This window comes from Carassius gibelio, chromosome B24, assembly GCF_023724105.1.
Source record: "Carassius gibelio isolate Cgi1373 ecotype wild population from Czech Republic chromosome B24, carGib1.2-hapl.c, whole genome shotgun sequence".
Lineage (NCBI taxonomy): Eukaryota > Metazoa > Chordata > Actinopteri > Cypriniformes > Cyprinidae > Carassius > Carassius gibelio.
The window spans coordinates 4,595,804-4,622,943 of NC_068419.1; the positions used below are offsets into that span (position 1 = coordinate 4,595,804).

At 35.9% G+C, this 27,140-nt stretch overlaps 3 protein-coding genes across 3 annotated transcripts in view; 2 read left to right on the forward strand and 1 right to left on the reverse strand.

The window, feature by feature from the left end:
- Nucleotides 1-2,468: 2,468 nt before the first annotated feature.
- On the forward strand, nt 2,469-20,635 carry LOC128013339 (tomoregulin-1). Its single transcript, XM_052596255.1, has 10 exons — nt 2,469-3,142; nt 13,271-13,380; nt 14,185-14,314; nt 15,051-15,077; nt 16,488-16,587; nt 17,886-18,034; nt 18,165-18,215; nt 18,394-18,514; nt 18,624-18,785; nt 19,840-20,635. Exons 1-10 carry the CDS (start codon nt 2,989-2,991, stop codon nt 19,910-19,912), a joined length of 1,077 nt encoding a protein of 358 aa, XP_052452215.1. The 5' UTR covers nt 2,469-2,988; the 3' UTR covers nt 19,913-20,635.
- A 1,134-nt stretch (nt 20,636-21,769) lies between these two features.
- LOC128013340 (caveolae-associated protein 4a-like) lies at nt 21,770-25,975 on the forward strand. The gene is made up of 2 exons (XM_052596256.1): nt 21,770-22,342; nt 24,649-25,975. Exons 1-2 carry the CDS (start codon nt 21,977-21,979, stop codon nt 25,237-25,239), a joined length of 957 nt encoding a protein of 318 aa, XP_052452216.1. The 5' UTR covers nt 21,770-21,976; the 3' UTR covers nt 25,240-25,975.
- Nucleotides 25,976-26,240: 265 nt separating this feature from the next.
- The window catches only part of dnah5l (dynein, axonemal, heavy chain 5 like), a 46,980-nt gene continuing 46,080 nt past the window's right edge, over nt 26,241-27,140 (reverse strand). Inside the window, exon 79 of the mRNA XM_052596257.1 lies at nt 26,241-26,968. Within this exon, the coding sequence (XP_052452217.1) occupies nt 26,756-26,968 (213 nt within the window). The 3' untranslated portion in view covers nt 26,241-26,755. The remainder of the gene's footprint in view (nt 26,969-27,140) is intronic.

The window sequence follows — 27,140 nt, forward strand, 5'->3', positions numbered from 1 at the left end:
CAAGAGGGCACACAAGGTAACACACCTCATGGTTTCCCATCTTCTGTGGGATCAGGGTTAAATCGGCTTCTGAGATTTAGTTTGACCTGGTGGTGGCGCTGGAGATTATCTTGCTAAGCTTTCTTGAATAGAAAATGATTGCTTGGATCAAGGGTTTCTCATTTTATGTACTATATGTACATTTTGTACCTGTACCTACTTAGATTTCCGGTAATGCTATTTATAAATAATATTGCACAAGTCATTGCATGTTCATTCACTTTAAACACATTTGACAAATATTTTTAATGTGGCTATTGTTCACCGATACATTCAAAGAGCCAGAAAATGTACTAATTATATTTATAATATCATCTATGACGAAAAAAATGTTGCTTGCAAAACATTTTATTAATAAAAAAATTACCTTCTACTAGAAAACTAGCTTTATTTGAAAACATGAAGTAGAAGCCCTGATATCTGTTTGCTTCCTTGTATAAAATATAATAAATTAATAATTTCTCCTTTTTTTTTTTTGTCTCTTTATTGCGTATTCACCAAATCAAATTCTGTGACAATTCCAGATCAATACGAGCTGAAGAATGACACAATACGTTTGCTCTATGCAAACTGTGCATAGCCTACTGCTAAAAGCAGACTGCATTTAAAAATCAATGGATGCTGTTAAGGTAATTTGACAATCTGACAAATGAATCTTCCATCGTAGCATAAAAACTATAAAATCAAACCATTAGAGAAAGAGTATTTACACAGCTGAAACCGAACTATGCCTGAGTTCATTGATGCAACTGTGAGCCGATTTAGTTTGAAAAAACAGCTGCACAAGACACATTTCCTCACTACGAAATACAGAACTCATTCTGGATAGTTTAGAGGAAAAGAAGCAGCAGCAGCAGTGACTGTCTGGTTTTTGTAAGTCAGTCTATTAAATGTCTGTCAGTGAGATCAATAGTGTCCTCGTGTGGCCTCGGGATCAATATTGACACCACTAGTACAGCTGGGCCATCCAGACCAAATTATGACGAACAACCCTGCAGCACAGCACACGTTTAGATATGAAGCATCTACCTCAGTTACATACATACATGTATACATAAATGTTATACCAAAATATAAAGCTGCTCTCACAGCGACATTTCAAAAAGATTTATCGAATATTACTGCTCTGTCTGTGTTTTAATCTTTTAATGGCCCCTTGTGTGTTGAACTGTCATTAAAACAGCGTAAAATGTCATAACGGGCCACAATTTTATAATGGATGGCATTTAGTGCATCTGGAGGAAATAATCCATTAATCTGCATTTCAGAGATGATAGATGAAAATGACAGAAACTTATGAATATAGACTGGAAACATTTGAGGTGTCTAAAGAAAGCACTGCAGACGTAAGTGTCAGTGCATCCTTATGACTGTCACCAAATCACAACATTTAGACTGCAATTAATCACGCACTACCTAACACTCTCTCTCTAGCCATTAAAACAAATATGTCAGTATACAACAATATGCATCATCCTTTTTATATAGTAAAAGTTAATGGTGATGATGTCCGTACAAATACAGGTTTACACAATTACATTATAAAAAAGAAATACAGAAAATACTATAATAAAAATATTTATATTTGTATTTAATATTTATTATTTTAATTCAATTTAATTTAATCATTTAATTTAATTTTTATTATATTAATAATCATTTGTAAGCATTTAAGTGACAAAATGATGGGAAAACCATATTTACTATGGTTATGTAATATATAAAACATTTTGGGGTTAAATATTGATATAGATCTTTTAAAAATCATATAAATATACTGAATATATATTAATAAATATATTTATATGAAAGTCATAAAACATAAATATACTGTAAATGTTGTGATATTTATTTAAATTGTTAATATGTTATTATTAATACAGTATTGCTTGATTTGTTAGTAGTGTAAGATAAATACAAGAATTTATATATATATATATTTTTTTTTCCTAAAAACCTTTTAAAACGCTATATGTGTGTATGTGTATGTATATACACACATGTACTTATTTGGGGCAAGTTTTCTAATTTTTATTTAGTTTGGTAAATTAAAACTAACATGAATTTAATTAAAAATAATAGATATTTTTAAAAAAGGCATAAAAAACAACCTAATTACTCAAACTTTAACCAAGATTGAAAAAAAAAAATAGATACTTTTTAAAACATTAATTATAAAATCAACAAATGATTCAAATTTAAGCTAAAGTAAAAAAATAAAAAAATAAAAAATAATAATAAACAATTCTAAATATTAGTAAGACTATAATAGTACATCAGTGAACTAGTAAATAACGCTGCTGTGCAAACATCAACTGGAAAATGAATTATTATTAGCCTAATAAACTCAAACTCGTTCCCACCACACGCCACTGACTGAGTCATATACGACCACCACATGGAAATGAACTGCATCCTAGTAATGACCCAACTGTAGGCTTGCAGATTTTTAGGGGTCCTGCGTTTCCTCCGGGAATTGGGGGAGGAGATGGTTCAGGAGTCACGTGACTACAACCCATCCGTGCCGACCCTTTGTTGTTGGGATTTTGGGCTAGGAGAATCGCGACATTGCCCCGACGCGAAAGGACAGCAAAGACACCCGAGGACGAACGATTCCTAAAGGACGTTAAACCGTCGATACGCGTCGCCTTTTCCCCACAACCAGCAAAACAGACGCGCTTGAGATGCACACAAAGACGGAACGAGAGGCGTCCGCGAGCTGTTATTGAGACGCGCTCCAGCTCAACAGCGAATCCGCGCTAAAAAAATGTGCCTGTGATAAAAATGCACGCTTGTTTTTAACCGGAGGGATGCTCATAAGGCTCCGTCGGCCTTCCTGGGACACAAACACGTTTTAAAAGGGATATTTTCCGCGTCCTCCGCAGCCTGCTCGTCTTTTGTTCCCCTGCACCTTTATTTAACAGGTCATAGAGGAGATACAGATACATCATGTTGGTGGGCACCGGTCATGTAAGCTGGACCCGACCAGAACTGTCTGTGTTCTTCCTGTTGACCGTCATCCTCTGCCCAGCTCTGGGATCCGTTCAAGCATCCAACCCGCAGAACACTGACTGTGTGTCCGGAAAAGGCAAAGGCTGCTTAGGTATTCCTTCACTTCTTAATATGTTGTATGAAAACCAAAGCATGCTCACTTTTTTATGTTTGTAGGAGATATTGCACATTTGTTGAAGATGGAGATTCGAGCATGGCCTCTGGAGGCTTACGAGATGCAGGCAGTGTAGGGATGCTAAAATGAAACTACCAGTGTGTTCCTGTCAAATAAACAGATGCATGGGGCTATTTTGAACTGCGTGCATTTGTTACCTCGCCTTTGAATGGTTTTGCATGGGCTGAAGTGAAGCATCCATCTTTTGATGCACCAGATCAGGTGAGACAATATAAAGGGAAGCGTGAAGTGAACCCCACCCTATAACATCACTCTCATCTGAGGTAACCACAAATTCTCTCCTCAGCTAAGGAAAATGCTTTCTTTATAAGATTTGCATAAAATTATATATATAGATATATATTTCTTTTATGCACAAGGATAGGCCAATTATTATGCTTTAAGCCACATGTATGCGGCCTGGGATGGCAAGAGTAAGCCCCTCTGTCCATACTGTCCCGTATGGTGACCGATGGGGGCTTTCAGGCTCGAGGCCTGTTTGAAAAGATGTTGTGGTCTTATTTACTGTTTTGTATGCCCTTTGGAAACATGTGTTCATTGTCCTTGGATAATGGATGTTTCCAAGCGTATCCAAGTAATTGTCTTAAAGATTAGTGGAGATAATGCTCTGTCATGGTAGTTGAATTGCAACATTTGGTGATTTTTCGGTTGTAGGCTAATGTATAAAGCTTTAACTTGTTTGTTAGTATACATGGACGGATATAATTGCACATTTGAATCCTGTTGGCTCAACTTTGCACCTGATGACCTTTTACACACCGACTGCATATTAAAATAAGTAGCTGTTTAAAATGTAACCTTTTAACACAAAGCAAAGCTCTGGCTTTTGGGTCATTATATATAATGTAAACTCTCCAGATGGACGCCTTTTCCCCTCGCTGTCTTTCCTTTTTAAATCCTGACACCCTTTTTGTCACCTAGAATTAATAGAAGGAAAAGCAGCTGACAATAGCGGCCATTGTGCGCCAGTGTTTTCAGATTCAAAGCTCCAGGCTCCAGTGGTTTAATCAGTGGATGTCCTGCATAAGCAAAGGGCTGGTTTTGTAAAAGGCAGGAACACAATGGAGCAAGTCTCAGGGGCATCCGAATTGCCCTCAGCAGTTGGGATAGTACTGACCACAAGCAGAAAAAGCACCCTTCATTGATGCTCTTCTCCTTAGTGTCACTAATTCACTAGACGTGCTATTCTGGACCACCGCATTAATGGGGTTTCTTTTATTGAAGAGCCTAATGTAGTGCTGTATGCATTTTGGCAAGTTTACAGTGTTGAGAACCTTGCAAAAAGTGCCTTTAATTGTCATGTTAGTCTTTGTATTTTATTAAAAACCCAGATATGATTTCTGTATTTATGAAGTTCCTGGAATTTGATCCTGGATCTCAGTTAATCAATATTTATGCTTGCCTCTCTCTTGCTTTTAGTTGTCAGCAAATGATAAATTAGAATGCAATTATTTCATCCTCATTTTTAGATAAATATCACATTGCTTACCTGATTTAGAAGAGTAGTTTTGCCTCAGGAACTTGATTTTTATATTGAATTAGTGATGCAACACAGTTTGAAAGTTTGTTTATTGTACCAAAGGAACAAAATATCATTTTGAGTGAAAGATATTAACATTATTGTGATCTGAACAATAAGCTAAACGAAATGGGAAAATGTATATGGAAAAATTACTTTCTGTAAAAACAGCATTTGAATTAATATCACAGTGGGCCAAATATTATATTAGTGTACTACCAATTGACATTCATTTGCACCAAAATACTGTTGGCTCATTGCCATGCAAAGTATTATTGTATCTTTTTTTAAAATTTATTTTACAGGCCAATTTATTTTGCTTTCTTAACCAAGTATAGCTACAGTCAGTTGCATTTTATTTGCATTAATTCATATATTTTTGTAATAAATATTAACATAAATGTCATTAATACAAAGTAAATTAAACGTTATACATAGAAGTCGATGTGCATGCACACCATTGCAACTCTGTGACCCATAATGACATCACAGTCTGACCTTAGCAAGAGAACAGAAACTTTACTTGTTCATTTTAAGTGTATCTAATCTCTATCTACTCTATTATTCTTTAAATAAGCCTTTTGAATTTTGGATAATGTCATTACATAATGTGTTTTAAATAGCATTTACTGCTGAGTACATCCTGTGCTCTTACCAATCAGAGCTCTGATCTTTGTCTGATCTAAACAGACACACTGGCTCATGAATGGAGAACCTCTGAAGCTACATAGAATAATTTCTTTAAGTAGTCTTCAGCCCATTTGCAGACCACTCTTGAAACACACATCGCTCACAACACAAAGCGCACGCATCTGAGAATATCAATTGACATGCAACCACCGTTTTGTATTCAAGGTTCTAAAGCAAGGCTGGATATGAAAACCCAACTCTTATAGTCATCAGTCAATTTAATGGCTTTCCATTGAACAAACTGCCTCCGAATCACTCCAGTGCGAGAGAGATGCTTTATGCACAAAGCTTCCCCGTAGCCCATAGGTCTGAAATCAATGGCGTCCACCGTGACAGGGCGAGGGGTCGACCGGAGGGAAGCGGTATTGCAAAGCTTTGCATAATGCATGTGTGTGCATGCAGCGGGTGCTTGCGAACCAATTTAAGGCAATATGTTCACCCTGCGTGTTGTCACGCTAGTTTAGCCCGTCCTTGGTAGCTTTCCGTTTTAGACAAAGCTGAAAATGTTTAAGCAGATAGCATTGAACTGTTTAGCTGGTTTAAAGTGAGAACTGTGTCATTTCTGCGTCAGTGCACTCTTTAAAAATAAATGTATTTTATTGGCATTGATGGTTTCATGACATCCATGGAATCTTTTCATTGCACAGGTTCTTTATAGTAGAAAACGTTCTTTAGATCATAAAAAATAATCTTAACACTAAATAAAAATGTTCTTTTAACAACTATTTCACTGAAAGGTTCTTTGAAGAACCAAAAATGGTGCTTTTAGGCAAAAAAACTAAAACTTTTGGAACCTTTATTTTTAGGAGTGTAGAGTCATCTTAATAATGAGAGGATTGTTTTCAATCAGGTTTCCCAAACACTTCCCTTTCTGCCATTGGTCAGGATGAACAGATAGCTCCGCCTCTAATTTGCACCTTTGGCTAAATCAGCGTTGCCATGGGGCACTGGTCGGAAGGGTTTAACAAATGTTTTAAAAAATGTAAAATTTACTTAGATAAGTTTGGAATTTAAGTAGAAAGCATTAAGCAGATATAAGTTAATAGTCTTTAACTAAGTGGAAAAATGTCCTTTAGATTATAAAAATCTTCAAACTAAAAAGTTTTCGTTAAGGAAAATAGTTCTATGGCATCCCTTAAAAAAAAAAAACGTACGTAATCTTTATTTATTAAGTGTAGAGTCACAGAAATAATGATTGTTTTCAATCAGGCTTCCCAAACGCTCCTCTTTCTGCTTTTGGTCAGAAGAACACATAGCCCCGCCCTCAAACTCACACCATTGGTTTAGCCAGTGTTACCATGTGGAGCTGGCCAGAATGTTTCAACAAACAAACAAACTAATTGTTTACTTAGATTTGTCTTTATATATTACGTTGGAATGAGAACGTATTTTAATATTTAAAACAAACCAATAATGCTTGCTCATTTAAGATTGCTCGCGTAACATTTTGTGTCATATCATACCAAGGTGTGTTTTGGTCCTAAAGTGCTTAACTCTGATGTCATGCTTGTGGATTCTGTCAGTTGCACACTAGGGTATAATTAAGAGGCAATTATTTAAAGCAAGCCCTTCACAGATGGTGCCTTCAAAGAGACCCAGCCCACAATTACTGCCATCTACAGACACTGCCAAGTGGACCATGCTGGTCCTTTGTTTCCTTCTATCTGTAGTTACACCATCACTTTGATGGTTAAAGTTCTGTTGCGTACTTCAGAAGAACCGGTTCCTACCTCTAGTTGATGGTTCTGGTATATAGGTTGTATATATAGTAGTGGTATTCTTTACCACAAGACTATAACTTGTTGGAATTGCGGTAAAACACTTTTAACATGTTAGAGAATATATTTCTCCAAATAATTTGAGGTTAAACCAAGTTTATCACTTCAAATCAATGTACTAACCACCTTGCAGATCAAAGCGCCGGTGGTTTCTGACCACTAGACTGCACAAACTACTCCTTCACAGTAATGGCTGATAGCTTCATACCTTTGAATGTTTGGTCTTACAACATTAGACTAAGAGATCCGTGTCACCGCTTGTTTGATCTCAAAGACCCGACTGATCTAATTAGAACAGCACAAGATGACTGCAGTGGATTCTGGTTGGGACTCATTAACAACATCTCTAGTCGTCCACTCTCTTTAGGACGTTTGCCACTGCAACCCTCAGACCAAAAGTGCAATGCATTCCTGCTCATGATATACATTTTGCTTTGAAGTAGCTTTAAGTGTCTCTTTTAAGTGTCTCTCTTTAGCTTTACCCATCACCCATCTTTCTCTGCTTCTTAGTAAGTGTATTGTCTTTTTGTGTGTGTGTGTGTCCCTAAAATGCCAGAGGCAAAGAAGCACTACAGAATGGAGCAAATGCATATAATGCTCTCGTCCCTCTCAGCAGTTTTTAGTTGTACAATTAAAGCACAGCCAGGAGCACACGCTCTGAGAGATTGGGTTACTTCATTGTTCTTAAAGCACGTTCAAGCTCAACTTGAGGAGCTAGAATTGTGTATCAGTGAGAAGGAAGTAAATGCTAAAGTGTAATTTTATAACAGAGATATATATATATATATATATATATATGTATGTGAATGTGTATGCGTATGTGTATATGTGTGTGTGTATATATCAGAGAAACAGCTTTTGTGTAATTTCTCTAATAATTATATATATATATGTGTGTGTGTGTTTGTGTTAATATGTTAATGTTTGATATATATGTTTGCAATCTATAATCCCATGTAAAACTTTTCTTTCCATATGCTGTGTGTTATGTTGTTTTCGCAGCGCTGGACTCCACACTCCCTGCTGAAAAGTCATGCTTTAATTTCCATACTGGTTCAGGCTGGTTCATGTTGCCGGTCTTGCATGATCATTAAAGTTTCATTTGCATAACATGGCCAAAGCAGCACAGCTCCCTTTAGACTCATATTTATATGATACTTGCATTGAACTTCTTTCAAAAACATCTTTAAATATGTGAAGTGTTATAAGCTGCTGAAGAAGGAGAAAAGTACCTAGCATATGATGCAGTTAAACGTCTTTTAAATGGGAACGAGGGCCCAAAGTTGAGCTATAACGTCACAGCTTCCTCCTTTTTAATAAGAGACGCTTTGTGGGGTCTATTGACCCATTGAGGAGATGAGTATCGACTGCTCTTGAGCGGATGAGCTGTTTGGCTGCAGGCAATGGACTGATGTCCTTATCTTTCAAACGCCATTGATTTCCGTCGCTGCTCTGATTATCTTTGCGCAGTGTGAGATCTGGGTCTCCCCTCTGCCCCATTTCTACCCCACACACATTGTGCTCTGTTTGTTTGGAGATGTGTAGTTGGAAATGGGTCAGTTCAGATGAGGGACGTCTAAGGAATGTCCCATGAAGGAACTAGCAGTTGAATGAGGCTTGGTGTGAAGGTTAGGGCTTATTGGTTGGCTGTTCAGTAGAGGAACTTGTTTTGTAAATATGAAGCAGACATGCATGAATAAAAGTGAATGCAACTGTGTATTTTTACATTTTAAACAAAAAGATAATAGCCATTCTTACAGCATTTTTCACAACAACCTTAAATATCACTTAACCTGCTATGGAACTTAAAGGGCTACGTCACCCAGCATTTTTAATTATAATCATAATTTACTCTATATCAAGTAGTTCCAAACCTGTATGTGATTCTTTCTTCTGTTGAACACAAAAGAAGATATTTTGATGCATGTTGGAAATCAAACAGTTCATTGCATTTTTTGCATATTGCACTTAAAAGATTCATATCATCAAACGAATTTTAAAAATACATAAAGATAACCAGAGTAAATACAAAATGCAGAAATAATGATTTCATTTATTAAGGAAAAAAAGCTGTCCAAACCTGCCTGGCACTATGTGTACAAGTAATTGCCCCTAAATCTAATAACTGTTTGACTGTTTATGAAATGCTGTGTTGGTTTTATGCCAGATGTAACGGGATACACGCCTTCCGAAAAGTGCAACTTTTGTTGCATAATAAGTCCACAGAAGATTTGCCCAAAAGTCTTGGGGATAATCAAGATATTTTTTTTGCCAAATGTGAGACAAGCCTTTTTGGTCAGCAGTGTTTTTTTGCCTTGGAACTCTTCCATGGATGCTGTTTTTCCCCGGTCTCTTTCTTATTATTGAATCATGAGCACTGACATTAATCGTGGCCAGTGTTCTGGGTTCTTTAATGACCTCCTGGATGAGTCGACGTTGCGCTCTTGGCATAATTTTGGTAGGTCGGCCACTCCTGGGAAGGTTAACCACTGTTCCAAGGTTTCCCCATTTGTGGATAATGGCTCTGACCATGGTTTGTTAAAGTCCCAGAGCCTTAGAAATGGCTTTATGACCCTTTCCAGACGGATACATGTCAACTATTTTATTTGTCATCTGTTCTTTAGATTGTGGGATGATGTGTTGCTCTTTAAGCATGCTTCACTTTGTCAGACATATTCTATTTAAGTGATTTCTTGATTCAGCCGGTCTGGGTGTGGCCAGAGAAGTTTAACTCAGCTTTCCAAAATAATGTGGTTAATCACAGTTCTTTCATGATTTAACAATTCATTTTTCACGTAGGGCCAGTTAGGTTTGGAAAGCTTTTTTCCCTTAAATAAATGAAATCGTCAATTAAAAATTGCATTTTGTATTTACTTGCATTATCTTTGTATAATATTACAATTTGTTTGATGATCTGAATCTTTTAAGTGTGAAAAATATGCACAAAAATTTAAAACGGGAAAGGGGCAAAAACCTTTTCCCAGCACTGTACATGAGATATGCATTAGAATTTGTTAATGGGAGAACATTCTAATAGTTTAGTTTTTTTCCCTAAATGTTTCCCCCTCCTGTTGTGAATCAGACATCTCCACTTCCGTAATACTTACAAACACCTAACTTCACAGTTTTATTTCTGTCTATATTCCGAAGAGATTTGTTCAAGTATCATTTGTGTAGTTTATAGAATATTGTATTCCAAACAATTTGTTAAAAAAAATTGTCTTCTAGCTGTTGACAGTATTGTTATGATAAAGATATCCAAAATCTCTAATGTCACCAAAAAAGAAACAAGGCACTCGTATCTGGCTTTATCCAGTGTTCAGATTTCTTTTCTGGAAAAGTATGCAAATTAGTGCATATTTATTTAGAAAATTCCTCATTTGCATATTTAATCATAACATCTCAGAAGACTTGTAATACAAAACATTTGTCTTGATGTACTGTTATTAATCAAATGTGCAAGTATGGTTATATATATATACTGTATATATGTATTATTTACCTGTGGTTTCTTGCCTTAAGAACATTTTATTCCTAATTGCTTTTCAAACTTTTATCACATGTATTCGTGTACTCAGGCTGTGAAATCCAGCTCACTCTGACACTGTTCTTATTATCGGTTGGTCTATTCCCTCAGGTGCCAGACCCAACACATCATTTATTACAGCACGTTAACACCTCCACAGATTAACCTCTCGTCTCATTTGAACAGCCTGATTAATGAACTTCTCTTGTCTGAAGCCTGTGCATTGGTTTCATCTGGAAAACTTTCCGGGTTTCTGTGGCAGCAGCATTGGAGCAGTTTTCCAAATGCATGCGCGGCTCGGCCGAGAGCCAGGAAGCGTCTGTAGTAGCTTTAAGTGTCTGCTCTTCATTAACAGACCGTCCTTCGCCTCGTCTCGTCTGTCTGCATTTACACGAGGGTTACGGCTGCCCGCTGCACTGCATTTGCATGGCCAGTCACCTGCTTTGGGGTGATTTGTTCTTAATTTAGGCTAGATGAAATCTTCATTCATATCCTGAGGATAAGTTGTCATAGGCTGCTGTGCTTGCTTTAAAGTGCTTTGTTTACATAGATCTATTTAAAAACTCAGAATTAGGAAAAATGAAAACATTTTGAATTTCATTCAGAGTAATTTATCCAACACTTATAATACAAACCAGTTAACCCATTCAGAATACACAATTTACAAATGTTTTTTTAAATTCTGAACATATATTGCTATAGATAGACAGATAGATTAATATTATTTCTATGATGCAATTAATTCTCAGCATCATTACTCATCTTCAGTGTCACATAATATTTCAGAAATCATTCTTATATGCTGATTTTCTGCGCAAATAACATTTCTTATTATTATCAGTGCCTATACATTTATTGCAAGATTCCTTGATGAATAGAACATGCAAAAAACTGCATTTGCTGAAAAGAAGTATTCATTTCTTTTGAATGTAAAATCTGTTCATAATATCATACTTTGTTGTATATCATCATACAATTTTTTTTTTATGTATTCATATGCAGTTGCATTTATGTGGAACTGTAAGATACTAAAAACAGTATGATGTTATCATAGGTCTATGGAAGAAAATTGGCAAAAGCATGTTGTATTGCACTATCTGAAAAAATAATGCATTGAATTAACAATGCTTGCATTTTGATGTCTTGTATTTTCAGGGCTTGCATTGTAAGGTCCTGAAATTTAACATAATTGTTTATTTAATCTGTGGATATTTCAAGTAAAAATGTTTCACACACATTTTGGTTGCACTTTATTTTATAGTACGTGTACTTACATGTACTTATAGTGTACTTACAGTGTATTTATCTAAGAAAGTTCTGGTAATACAAGGTAACTACAATGGGGTAGGGTTAGGTTTAGGGGTAGGTTCAGGGTTAGTACCTAGTTATTACATAGTTATTGTAATTACTATAATAAGTACATAATATCTACACGAGGAACAGGATTGTAAAATGAAGTGCTACACGCATTTTCATAATTCAAAATTGAATAATTCATATTCACCTTGCGCAGCTGGAGATCATGCATCGGTGCTCCACTGCTATTCCTGCAGCTCCCGGATGTGTAATGCTGAATTTCAAACACTGAATTTATGGAAGCGACTTTGTGAAAGTGAAAAAAATAAAATAAAAATAGACTGAAATTTGCATATATGGATAATATATGAATAGAATTTTCTTCCACAGCTGTGACTGTCCCTTGCTTCCCAGGTTCATTTGTTTTTTAAAATATATATTTTGTGGAAATAAATTGTTCCAAACCTGTATGTCTTGTCTTCCGAGGAGCACAAATGGGGTCCAAAACATTCCTAGAAGGCAAACACTGAGACATTTTTCAAAATATCTTCTTGTTTGTTCCACAGAAGAAAGAAAGTCATACAGGTTTGGAACACCATGTGGGTAAATGAATAATGACAAATGCTTCATTCTTGTGTGAACCGTTTATTGAACCCGGTTTGAGAGGTTTGTCAGTCCCAGCTGTGTGTCAGATGGAGGATCTGGCCTTGCTTCATTTCTGTTAATATGCTTCATACTCACAGCTAGTGGTCTGAAATATGAAGGACAGCTGTTGGACACATGCTCTGTACAGCTGCTTCCTGGGCAGCAGTCTGATTTCACATCAGTGTGTTTCACAGCTTTGATAATGAGTGGATGAAACTGATTCTGGACTAGAGTTTTTACTTTAAATGAACTTCCTGGTTCCAGATATAGAAGGTTTTATGGTATATGGATGAACATTCATATGGAGCCTCATTAACACAACCACATTTAGACTCGTTAAACGCACATTCGTTGGCCACCTGAACTTGTAGTATTTTGAGGGGCCACCAGTTGCAGATCAGTCCTGAAGAGGCAAAATAAAACCTATTTTCACACATTTAACATGCAATTCTGAGAAGAAGAAAAAAATCTTAATCTTGGAGGATTTAAAGAAACAAGCATACAAGTAAAAATAGTTTCATAGCTTGCAAAATGATCAAGACCAACATGTTTGTGAATATTTGGTGTTTAATGAGTCTCTGTTTTGTCAGATCTGTCAGAGAAGAAGAGCGACCTGCGAGTGTGTGATGCCACCACGTGCCGTTACAGCGGCATCTGCCAAAACAACGGCGGAGACATCAAATGTGTATGCCAGTTTCAGGTACACATTTGACATCTTTCATTTATTACTTTGTAATGCTGTTCTGATTTTATGAAAGCATCACTTGCTCACTCTGCAGTGAATGGGTGCCGTCAGAATGAGAGTCCAAACAGCTGATAAAAGTGTCAGAATAATCCACACCACTCCAGTCCATAATCTGTGTGTGTGTGTGTTTGTAAGACACAAATCCATCATTTAGATTGCTTCAGACTAAAATACAAGAGTCCTCTATCTAATGATATAGAAAACATTTCCAGTGAAAAAGTCTCATCTGAATCAGGAGAGAAATATGCACAGAAAACAGTCTGAAACAAATTCTGGATTTTGATGTGAGAGTAAAACTGAGGATGTATTTATTTTTCTTTTATTATTGATTATAGACTTATATCTTGGCCAGAAGTGACCGTTTACAGTTAAAAACATATTAATGATGGCTTTTTGTTTCTTACAAACATTCAGCTTTTCACTTCACAACTTTACTTGTGGATGTTTTTATCAGCTGTTAGGACTCTCATTCTGACGGCACCCATTCACTTTTAGGTGAAATATTCTTTTAATTCACAGCCTATCATGGATTTATGGCTGGTTTGATGGCTTCTGTCCACTCTTGATCCTATAAGAAAAATCATTGAACATTGTGAATTTTCTGTATTTGACCTTCAGGAAATCACTGAAATCATAACGCTGAATCATTTACCTGCATTCATTTCCCCTCTCATTGATCAGTGAGCCATTTCAGACATATTAAAGTGAAAAATCCTAAGTGGCTGAACTCAATACCCCTCTCGTATGTGTTTGCCGCAGTGCACTAAGAACTACGTCCCTGTGTGCGGTACAAACGGAGACACCTATCAGAACGAGTGCTATCTGAAACAAGCAGCCTGTACCCAGCAGAGACCCATCTTTCTGGCCTCTGAGGGCCCCTGCTATCCTGGTGAGTCCAGACCGTCTCCTCCACTTCCTGAAATAAAAACCTGACATCTCCTGTCTTAGTTCATATTACACTGACTGTGCGTGTTTTACAGAACAAGTCACAAGCATTTCTTTTAAGATGCTGCAATAATCTGCATTGGTCTGAGATGGGTATTTTTTGGGGTGGCTGGTATAAATTTTTTTTTTTTTTTTTAAAACACATATATATCAGAACATTACTTATATATATATATATATATAAATTATATAATATATATATTTTTTTTAATATATAAAAAATGTTCCATAATGTTGGACCCAGATTGCATTTTATACATTCAATAGAAAAGATTTTTTATGTGACTAATGCACATTATCAACTGATTGGATTTTATTTTTTGATGAGCCTCTAACAGGCCACTGGTGACAAAAATTTCCATCAAGAAATAAAGATGAATTATTTTACAAGTTAGATAGATTTTTTTTCTGAGGTGCAGAAATGCTATTTTAACATCCTCCTGTGTATGTGCAGAGGCTTTATTTCAGAGACTCTAATGAGCAGTGTGATCTGATACATAACAGCCTTTATTTTTAGCTCTAATTAATCTCATGATTACTTTTCATCTCCAAATTACATGCCATGGCTCATAATAATTTGATATGCATGTTAATAATACATAATACAAGGACTATGCATGTATTGATGTATCTATAAATGGAAAGTTATAATAAGTCTTACTTTTTGTTTCTTGTTCCAGATAGCAGCTCGGGATCTGGAGATGGAGGTTTGTTTTCTTCTCCTAATATTTGTTTCTGACCATAAAGCAGCAACGGTAATATCAAGGAAATTGAAACGTGGTCATTTCTAGGATTTTGACCTACAGATCTCAGAAACGGGTGAGCTCCCATCACTCTGGAGCGCTGTAGTTCAGCCAAAACATCCCATCTGAGGTTATTTTTAGCCCCGTCATGCTGAAGTTGCCAGTTCTGTGATAAAAGAGTGACCTCGGGCTGCGCTGGGTTTGAACCTCCTCTGGTGCGGGTTTTAAAGATGAAGGCCGCTCTAGAGCTGTCATTACTGCAAATTACAGAGCACTGCAGGAACGCAACTCAAGTGCTGTTGAGTATGTACTCACTCAGTGGCCACTTCTGAAATCTGTGCTATGCCACTGAGTATTTTTAATCGTTCTTTTACATTAAAAAAAAACAAAAAAAAAGATTATAGATTTGAACTTATTGTATTATTTCTCATTTTCAAAGTGGCAGAATTCTCGATTTTATTGTATTATACAATACAATGAATATAGATTGTAGAATGAAGATTGATAAGGAAAAAATATATTTATACTACTAATACTATTTTTTGTATTTAAAATGTATATATATATATACACACACACACACACACACACACACACACACACACACACAAATAAATAAATGTATAAATAAAGTAGAATTCTCCCTAAATATATATATATAAAAAAAGAGTAATTTTGTACAACACAAAAAAATTCTATTTTTATTTTACATTAATATTTTTATAACCATGCCCAGATTTTTAGAAAACAATTACTATATAAAGTGTTTTTATTAGTTAAAAGTTTTTATAATTGTAAATTTCATATTTCAGTTTCAGGTTGGTTTCTTTTTCAAGTATTTCAGAGTGCCTTTAATTAAAAATTCGGCCAAATTTGATAATTTGTAGTTAGTGCTGTCAAACGATTAATCGCGATTAATCGCATCCAAAATAAAGTTTTTCTAAAAGTTACATAATAGATGTGTGTGTACTGTGTATATTTTTTATGTACACATAAATACATAAACATACATGTAAATATTTAAGAATTTTTTTTTATATTAAATATATTTATATATGAATATAACTATAAACATGTAAATACATGTAAATGTTTTCAAAATATTTACTGTATGTGTGTGTATTTATATATACATAATAAATATACACAAAACACACACATATAATATGTAAACAAACTTATTTTGGATGCGATTAATTGCGATTAATCATTTGACAGAACTATTTATTATAAAATGAACAGCGTGAAGGACAAACAGGAGGAAAACAGATATGCAGAATGATCCTCAGTGCTAATGAAAATGCTTTAATAAAATCAGTTTGTTTTTTGTTTTTTAATAACCTTAATTAAACTTGTGTTGTCACTGTCTTACAGAATATGAAGGATCAGGCACAGATTCAGGCAAGAAAATCACAAAATGCAGCAACTGCAAGTACGGCGCTGAATGTGATGAAGACGCAGAGGATGAGGACTCGTACGTACTGCATTCATTCCTTTATGATTCCTGCTTATGTTGTCCAGCCAGATTTACAAGAGTATCCAGGAGTTTTTCATTAATAAGTCTTGTGCTTTTTCATGCCAGCTTTTTAAAGTAATGAATGTATGAAATTGTATTTATTTATTTATTTTTACAACATTGGACACAACTGCCATTGTGAATAATGTTGGAAAGAATTCAGTTCTGTCAAAGCTGCTCCCTTGAGACGGGGAAGACTTTTTTTGTATCAAAGGTTTTTCTGCCTGGTTCATGTTACTTTTGCATTTTCTTGCCAATCGCTAATGAACAGTATGGACTAACTCCAGGAAGCACTGTAGCTTCCAAGGACATGAGATTCAGGAGCCCAGGGACACAGCTCTCAAACACTCACAGCTAATTAGAGTTACATCACCTCAGCCAGCAGGGGGAGACAATTAGTGACTCAATTTACCAGGCATTAAAACTTATATTTGCTTTAGTATCGATATTATCGTGTATCGTTTTTGTTAATATTTTGAGTTCGATTTTATGTTTCCTATTTAAATTTTAGTATTTAAGTTTGTTTTTAGTTTTTTATAAACATCTCTATACAGTTTTTGTTAAGTTTTAGTTTTTATATTTTTTTGTTATTTTAGTTCTAAATCTAAATGAGAATGTTGCCTGGACCACTGCCTAAAATAAATGTTTTATTTGATTTGATTCAAATTCCTTTTTTTTTTTTTTATAATTTTTTTGGTACTTTATATTTTTTTTTTTAACGTTTTAGTTAATTATAATAACGACAATTTATGGAAGTCAATTTACGCCACTGCATAAGAAAAAAAAAATCTCAAAATTCAGAGATAAAAATGTCAGAACTGTGTGATATATAAAGAATTTGCCATACGTAAAGTTGCATTTCAGAGAAAAATGGTCTAAATCGCAAGTTCTGATCAAATTTCTCACAATTAACATCTCGCAATTCTGGCTTTTAGTTTAAATCTCACTATTCAGAAAACAAAAAAAGGAAATTGTGATTTATGTGACTTTTTCTCACAATTGTGAGTTCATACCTGATCATTCAGACGTTTCTTCTCACATGTGAAATTAAAACTCAAAAGAACAAAAGCCATGAGATAATTATCTTTTTACATTTTTTATACACTGTGGCTGAAACAAGCTTCCGTTCTGGTATATTCAGGGCTTTATCGAAACATTTGTTCCAGTTAAATTCCCTGTTGTACCAGCAAAAAGTTTGGCCTTTGAATAATTCACAGCATTTAAATTTGTCTGTTGGTCTTGTTTTAATGTTGCAGCTGTTCGTGTAAAATCGACTGCAGTGGGCACAATGAGAATCCAGTGTGTGGCACAGACGGAAACTCCTACCACAACCCCTGCCTGGTGCGAGAGGCGTCCTGCATGAAGCAGGACCAGATCGATGTCAAACATTTAGGGAGATGCCCAGGTCAGATCCTGTCATAGTCACAGCACTGCAAATAATGCATCAAGCCAAATAGTCCTTTTTTTATATGAGATTTTGAATGATAGATGTCTACCAAACCAATCCGTGTTTGTTTTTTATCATTTTAATATAGACAAAGCTAAGAAAACTGAACCTGGACTTCCCTACAAGCCAGAATTGATTGGCAAGTATACTCCTAATAATCTTAATCTTTTAACCACTTCCAAAAATATGAAATATTTCAGGGGGAAGAATATCTAATGAGAAAAATCAATGTTTTTAAGTTTTAAAGCAAAGCTGTCTAGAAGCCTAATCTGCTACTTTGAGCAATGAAGTTTAAAATCGAATGTTGTCTTTTTTAGACCCAGCAAAAGCCGGTGAAGGAAAAGGATACGGCTGGATGCCCGTTCCCTGCACGGACGACTACGCCAGCTTCTGCGCTCATGGCCAGTGTGAATTTAATTTCGGCGTCGCCTCCTGCCGGTGAGCGTCTAGTATTTGGTTGCACAGATCCGTGTGCATTCTTTTTGGTGTTCATTAAAATGACATTTGTTGGGAGATGAGTTTCAGATGGTTTCTTGTTTTTCCACAGGTGTGACTCAGGTTACACAGGAACACAGTGTGATGAGATCGCTGACTTTAACATCCTGTATGTGGTACCCAGCGGTCAGAAACTTCATTATGTGCTCATAGCTGCTATCATTGGAGCCGTGCAGATCGCCATTATTGTGGCAGTTGTCATGTGCATTACCAGGTAAGAAAAAATCGCCAATAACATTTGGATTATTAAACAAAAATTAACATTTTAGCGTCTTTTGAAAGCATGCATGACAGTAATGCATTTTCTTAACACTAATGAAATTAGAAATTTTGAGCTAATTTAAGATTTATATTAACACAAAATGTAATACTTGTATATGTTATACTTATATATACATACATACATATATATATATATATATATATATATATATATATATATATACAGTCGTGGCCAAAAATATGGGCCCCCTTGGTAAATATGATCAAAGAAGGCTGTGAAAATTAATCTGCATTGTTAATCCTTTTGTTTTTTTTATTAAAAAGTCTTTAGCCACTCAAACTGTCCTTCTCACCACACATTAGGACGATATAGAAACACGTCCTCTTCCAGGAAGATTCATAACATTTCATGTTGATTGGAAATTCTTAATTATTGCCCTGATGCTGGAAATGGGAATTTTCACTGCTCTAGCTCTTTTCTTAAAGCCACTTCACTAATTTGTGAAGCTCAATCATCTTTTGCTGCACATCAGAAATATAGTCTTTGGTTTTTCTGATTGTGATGGATGATTAAGGGAATTTGGGCTTTGTTTCCCCTCCTCTTTATATTTCATGGCTGGATAATTTCATGTTCATAATCACACTGGAGTGCTCAAAATTGTGAATATGAATGGGAATATACTTCAGAGATATTCTACTCATAAGAATTTCTAGGGGTGCCAATAATTGTGTCCAACGAGTATTTGAGAAAAACCTTTATTTCATAATGATATTTCCCCCCATTTTAAATTCTTATTATCCAATGAAAGGACACATTTTTGTGAATTTTTTAAATAAAAAAGCAAAATGATTAACAATTAACAATGCAGATGAATTTTGACAGCCTTCTTTGATCATATTTACCAAGGGGGCCAATATTTTTGGCCATGACTGTGATATATATATATATATATATATATATATATATATATATATATATATATATAATTTTTTTTATTATTTTTGTTATTTATTGCTAAATATTTATTTCACTTTATTTTTTCCAGGAAATGTCCTAAGAACAATCGTGGAAGACGGCAAAAGCAGAACTTTTCATCAAACGCCTCAAGGATGATGTAGCTTGTTTTCCTTTCTTTTTTTTTATACATTTTGTACCGAGTGGATTACAGTTTTAATGTGCTTTTTGTTTTGTGCTTTCTTGACTCTGGACAATTATTATCAATTGAAGTTTTATTTTATTATTTTATTGGATGGTGCCTTATTGTTTTCTTGTTTTCAGGACATTTTAGGTACTTGATGTCAGTGAATGATGTCACTGTCAAATGAATGATAAAAGCCAGCTCGTTTTGTCAAGGTTTTCTTGTTTTTATTTTTCCTTTAGATTCGTGGTACCAGGTTTTTTCACGTATTGTTAAATGTAACTCTCGGCACACAAACTGTACCACAAAATTGGACGTCCACTGTTTCCACTGAATGTGCTTCTTTAATGAAAATATCAACTCTGGACTGTCTTTAACTGCCCCCTTTGATTAGATTTTTATTTCCTCAAATCAAACATAGCTGAACACCAAATGGAATTGGACATGAACAAGTTTGCCGACGAAGTGATGACGTTTACAGTTTCTTTAGAAGGGAATTCCAGAGAATGAAATGCAACGTGTTTGACTAGCTAATCTTATCAATGTTGAAATGTTTGTAGTTTTTATGTTCTAATGTTATCGGTGGTGTTAATGTTGAAACATACCTTATTGATATTAATTTAATTCTATGAACTGCATATCGCATGACCTGTGAAACTGTGTCCAGTGCTGTAGATTTAATAAAATTTAATTCTCAGTCTTACTTGTTGCCTGTACACATACACACGGTGTGAAGTTAGTTGCTAAACCTTGAGTAATTCAGATGTGGCCTGTCCTAAGTAATACGATCTTTCTTGAGTAATCCAATTTTAAGAATCCAGTTCAAGTACTTTGTAATTTGACATGTTTAAATCATTAGCATCATGCTCCAAGACATCAGGTTTGAACCACTTTGGATGCCGTTACAATTTAAGAAAAACTTCTTAAAGGGATCATTTACTCACCTTCATGTGGTTCCAATGCTGTATGACATTTCATGTGTGGAAAACAAAGAAGATATTTAGAAAAATCAACTGTTAAGACAAAATATGTTCTTGCCATAAAGGTTTGGAATGACTTGTTTGGAATTTTGGATAACTATCCCTTTAAGAGTGACATCTTAGGCTCTCACATTCTAAAATGACAGATTGCACTAAGCAGCAGCTATTTGCAGAAAAAGGATCTGACCGCAAAAGTTCGACTGTTTGCTTGTGTGAAGCAAAGTGGTGTCGAATATCCGCTGAATGAAAAGTTCTGGAGAATTAAGTGAGCCTCGTTCAGCTATGACATGAGTGATGAGGAATTATAGATGGCTCGGGGGTTTAAGAATAGACTGCAGCTGTTGGCATCATTTCACGGGTTTGGACAGTCGATCTTAAGGTGTATCATCTTCCCCAGGTCGCTGCGTAGATGCCAAAATCATGCTTGAGGTCGATCTTAAAGCATTGTGGACATGGTTGTAAGCAAATTGCTTCCTCAGTTGTTAATAGTTCCCCTAACTTGGTAATGGTAATGCTGAAACCTTTTGTCCAAAGTTGGACAATCGGGTGACTATCAGTGATGGAACATCTTGGTATTGTTTGTGCTATTCTTTTTAACCAAATATACCCATGCCATTTGCTTTTCTTCGAGGAAACATAGTTCTTTGTAAAATAAATAGTCCGGTTGAGAACGAAGGGGATTTCCATTATCTCAGCTGCACACGCATCTTCTAAAAATGACAAGGTGTCACCTTACTGTGGATATTTATAATGCTGAATTCATGGTGAGTTGGTTTGGTGCCCCCTTCCAACCCCTCTACCCTCTTTTCCAGTCGTTCCCTGAGTGCCTGGCCTTTGAACCATGTGTTCCCTATATACAGGAAGGGTGGAGCTTCTATATTCTCCAGAACGTCCATGAAGCTCCAGTCAGAGGGCGAGTCCATCTCATCCAAGTGTCTTCCAGGGCCCACCACGGCCCCACGATCCAGCAACCCACCCCATAACCCAACACCCCCTTGTGCACCAACAGAAATCCACTGAAACAGGACAGTCTAGGGGGTCCTCACTGGGTTACAAGGACAAGCATGGCTGACAAACTGGGACTGGCAGGTGTGGCGGACGAGCCCAGCGCCCTGAACATCTTCACTCTGTTGGAGAGGGTGTCCGGGATCATAGACAATGTGCAGGCGTGCCAGCAACGCATGGAGGAGAGGCAGCTGGAGCTGGAGAACACCGTGAAGACCATCCAGGCAGATGTGGTGAAGTTGACGAAGGAGCACACCATGACGAGTAGCACCGTGGAGAAACTTCTAGAGAAAACACGCAAGGTCAGCTGCCACGTCAAGGACGTTCGTGTGCGGGTGGAGAGGCAGAACATACGTGTCAAGAAAGTGGAGGAAACCCAAGTCGAGCTGCTGAACAAGAACAAGTTCCGTGTCGTCATCTACCAGGTAAAACGTTGCTTTTGGTGGCATGTGAATGTTTTATCCGTTTTATTTTGGATTGGATCTCCATAGCAGGTCTAATTTTGGAAATGTACCTTAGAATAGTGGAACTTTTTCCTTTGCTCATGGTTGAAACTCCATGCATCGATTGTTTTTTTGACTCTTAGTTTGTCCTAAAGCATTTCAGCTTTCGAACTGGGTTTTCCACATGAAGTCTGGATCTCTAAAGCAGGTCTAATTTTGGAAACCTACCTTAGAACAGAGGACCTTTTTGCTTTGGTCATGGTTGAAACTCAATGCATTGATGATTTTATAACTCTTGTCCTACAACATTTCAACTTGAGCAAATGGGGTTATCAAAGACAGACATATTGTTTCAAGATAAAAAGGTCTTGCATGATCCAAGATAAATCCTGGTACATTAGAAGGTCAAGTGGCCTAGAGCCAAAAGCAATACAGCAGGAATGTTCTGCCAGTCCCCAATGAGATTGAAGGATTAGGTTGGCAGCCATTTTATCTGATATGTGGCAGGATGTCTGGAGTAATAGGCAGATAAACCATGTAACGTGATCCATGAAGGAGTAAAAATGAATTAATATGCACTCTTTAGTGCATAAGAGAATGAACTACGAAGCCTTATTTGGAATACCGCTGTTGTTTAAAATGAGTCTGAAATCAGATTAAGATCGAGTATAGAATTATGACATCATGGAGGAATGTTTCATTGCCAAATCTGGAAATACTGTTTCATACATATGCAATAGATCTGCTATTGTTTGAAATAACTTGACAATCATTTGGGTATCTTGTATGAAGACGGACCAATTATTGCTTAAAAAAGCACTTAACTATGCATTAAAATTATGCAAATATTCTGTAGCTAGATTTGAATTTAAAACATTGCAATAAATGTAAATAAAATGTAATGTATTGTTGTTTTCAGATTAATAATTTACTATTACAATGTTTAAATTAAAGATTTATTTTAGTTTCTGAAGATTTATCATAGGAAACAGGCTAGTTTTCTCAATTTTCAATATAATAGACATTTTCTTGAAGACTAATAAGCAACTAGTGTTACTCAAATTAGCTCAAATTTTCTTTCTCTAACAATCTTACATGTAATTATTGCACATGGGTTTGATGGTCTCTCGTACCGTGAGGAGAACAGCTGACAGATTTTTTCAGGGTTATTCTGAGAGCTGCACTGAAGCTTCATGTCCTAATATAGTGCTCTAGTATCTGACAGGGTAATGGCTAAAAAAGATGTTGACAGAGTCTTTAATAACTTATTAAACATTGGCCGTTTGTTAACCGTAGTATTTTTCTCATGTAAAATGTGCGTTTTGTTTGTTTATAAAGCACTGTGACTATTTATCAGAAGTGGTAAAGTTCATGACTGAGTGAGTCATGTAACCTGATTCACTTATTCTAGCTGTTAACGTTAGCCTTTTTTATATACCAAGCTACGATAGGTTTATGTGTTAGTTATTCAACAGCACACTATTAATGTAATCTAAACTCTTTCTAAACAAATTATCTTTATTTGCAAACTACTGAGCAATCCGATAGGTGTACAGATTCACAACGCTTTATATATATATATATATATGAACCGACACCAAAGGTAAAAGCATTAAATCGTCGTCTGAAGTCTTCTTCTAGTATCGTTAAGTAAATGGCTTTCTGGAATACTTGATTCTGATTGGTGGACCGATATCCCGCCAAATCTGGTAACTGACGCCAGCGCTACTTTCAGGTCGCGCTCTCTTTTTTCATTCGAACGCAATCGGCAATATCTTACGTCTCATTTGTCGATTGTAGTGGAAATAAATCTTATTAATATTATTGTAGTGTTAATCTTGGAGCTTGGCCGATTGTTTTGTACTTTGTAATGGACAATTTTGTCTTAGTGGAAGCTTTAAGAGATTAAAGTGAAATTATACAATAATTTAAACTCAAATCACTATATAACGTTCACATATTTATTTATTTATTTGGTGAGTAACCAGTCGCATTATCCTTCATGACTTGTTTTGCTATCATAATTATGCATGTTTATATGGTTAGTTGTGTTTTTAACAGTTTTCTTGAGAACTGCGAAATTACATAATTATTTTGTTTTGTATAGAGCTATAATGGATTTATATATACATTATAACATTTTACAAACTGTAGATGAATAAACTACACTCATGAATGGAATGTGCATTTTTTAAGTAGCCTGATACCATTTGATTTAAGCTGTCTCCGCTGTTCTATACATGGTAAAAGTATGGTAAATTTATGGTAAATTTATTCTCTTCCCACAGGGAGATAATGAGGTCCCAGCTGTGCCTGCTTCTAAAGCATCTCCTAAGGGAGCAACAGGCAGAGATGCTTCCTTAGACCCTGATGCCCCAGAGGTCCTGCTTCCAGACTCAGATGAGGAATACATGGTCGTTGAGGAGGCGGACTCATCTACTGCTGCCAAACTAAAGAAGACCGGCCTGAAGCGCATCGAAAGCCTGAAGCAGACCTTCTCCCGAGAGAACATGACTAAGACCAAAGAGAATTTGGGCACCAAGGTCAACAAGCTGGGTGAGCGCATAGTTTCGACAGAACGGCGTGAGAAAATCCGCCAGTCCGGGGAACGGCTGAAACAGTCTGGCGAGCGTTTCAAGGAATCCATCACAAAAAATGTGCCGGCAAAACTCAACCTGAAGAAGGAAAGGACGGTGGCTGAAGGTCAGGAAGGAGCAGAAGGGACCACGGAAGGAACGGCACCCGTCCCACCACCGAAGGGCCGCAAGGCCAGCCCTGGTGTGGCCTACACTGAGCCAACGGAGAAACAAGAAGTTCCAGATGAGGGCAAGGGCGAGGAATCAGAAGTGCCGATGTATGATATGAAGCAGCTTTCTTAAGCGGCATGTCTTGACAGTCACATTTGGGAAAGACTCATGTACAGATATGAATTTGATTACGGAGAACTTGAAGGTGGAAAGATTGAGAAGAAGAGAGATAAGTGGATTGTTCTAACGACAACTGAATGAATGAATTAAGGAAGTTGTACATTACAAAAAGTATCCTAGAGTTTTTTTTTCTTGTTTACATCTGTTATGGACTATGAAGGATTATAAATGTTAAACTAATGTACCGAGATGACTAGGCTATAGTTTTTAATTTAAATTCAGACAGAAACATGGTGCACATGGTAGCATAGTAGACCCACTTCATGTGGAAACAGATTCTTCTGAGACACTGATGTCTCTATTCATTCTTAAGGGGTAACATTTCATGAGGAAAATGACTGATAGAACCTTTTATGGATTGACATTATTTAATAGATGTGTGTAAAATTATTTAAATACATTTCTTTGAATTGCTGAATTTACAAATACAGAGAAGCAGAGTTTGGACTTTCTCTGTAGAACTTTAAATATATTCTGGTGCCAGCTGACGTCCAGCAAGTCAACAGTGGATGAGTTAAGAATGAACTTTTTCAGTTTAGATGTTGTAGTGGTTTTTGGAATAAAAAGTAACTGTGCAGACAAGTCATTTATAAACAATATTTGTCTGTGCCTTTCTTTGTAAACTCTGTTAAACAACCTGTGAGCCACCATTCAGTTGTGGTATTTTTAAATAAACATATTAACTCAATCAGCTGGTTTCTGAAGAGTTTCTGGGAAAATTTTATGAAGTGTATTAGTAATCAAGATTATAGAGCTTTGCAAATCAGTCTGATTTTTAAGGATCACAGTAGTAAAATAAAGTGTTGCTGTATGGCACTTTTTTATTTCCTTTTATGCAGTTTTCTTTTCTTTTTTTATTGGGGGATGTAGAAAATCATCACAAACAAGATTGTTGTAATGATAAAAAGCATGGACTAGCACCATGAGATAGTCATTACACTGTTTTGGTCACACTTTGAACTTTATGATATATTTGAAAAGTGCATGTGTGAATAAAGAACATTTCACTCAAGAACACTAGTTGTAGTGGAACAATTATGTTTCTTATATACACTATTTTTCGTCATATATAAATACACACAGTTTGGACACTGCTGCTATAATGTGAATTAACAAATTAGATGCAAAAATACCAATCCCAGATAGACTACTATAGGGGCATTTTTGAATGGTTCAAGGAAAACTGCTACATGCAACAGCATGTTTTTTGCAAATCTTTGTGTATATTTAAAAAAAGATTATTGCTGCTTTTAAACAAGAATGGGAAAAAAAAAAAACTTTCACAATAAAATCCCTTTCATCTTATGTGAAAATTGAAAAAGTGCATGCAATTTCATCACTCTAAAGCAGAATGGCAAAATAATAGTCACAAGATATAAAACAAAAGTTTCAGTACATTACAATTTTTATTTTTATTTTTTTAAATCAAGCTTCTTGAGTGAAAAAAGCTCTGGACTACATAATGAATTTATTTACAGTCACAGAGCAAAGCGACTCCCCTCAGCGTCCAGTGGTCTGGGTTCTGGCTGCTCCGGAGCAACAGTGAAAAGATGTATGTCAGGTCAGTTCTTCTTGGTTTCTTGTACACTGGGCAGGAGTAGAGATTAATGGAAGGCTTCTTGGTTTCTGTGGTGCTGCTCACCGCAAACACATGCACAACCGGCAATGGTGTGAAGAGAACCTACCAAACAACATAATACATATATCATGACTTTGCAAACAAAGACAGTCTTACATGACAGATTAGCTGACTTTGGGTTTGGAAGATCGAATGTTTGCACTGCATGATGGGATGTGCTTTTATAAAAAAAAAAAAAAAAAGAAATACGGGTTTAATAAAAAAATTCATTGTA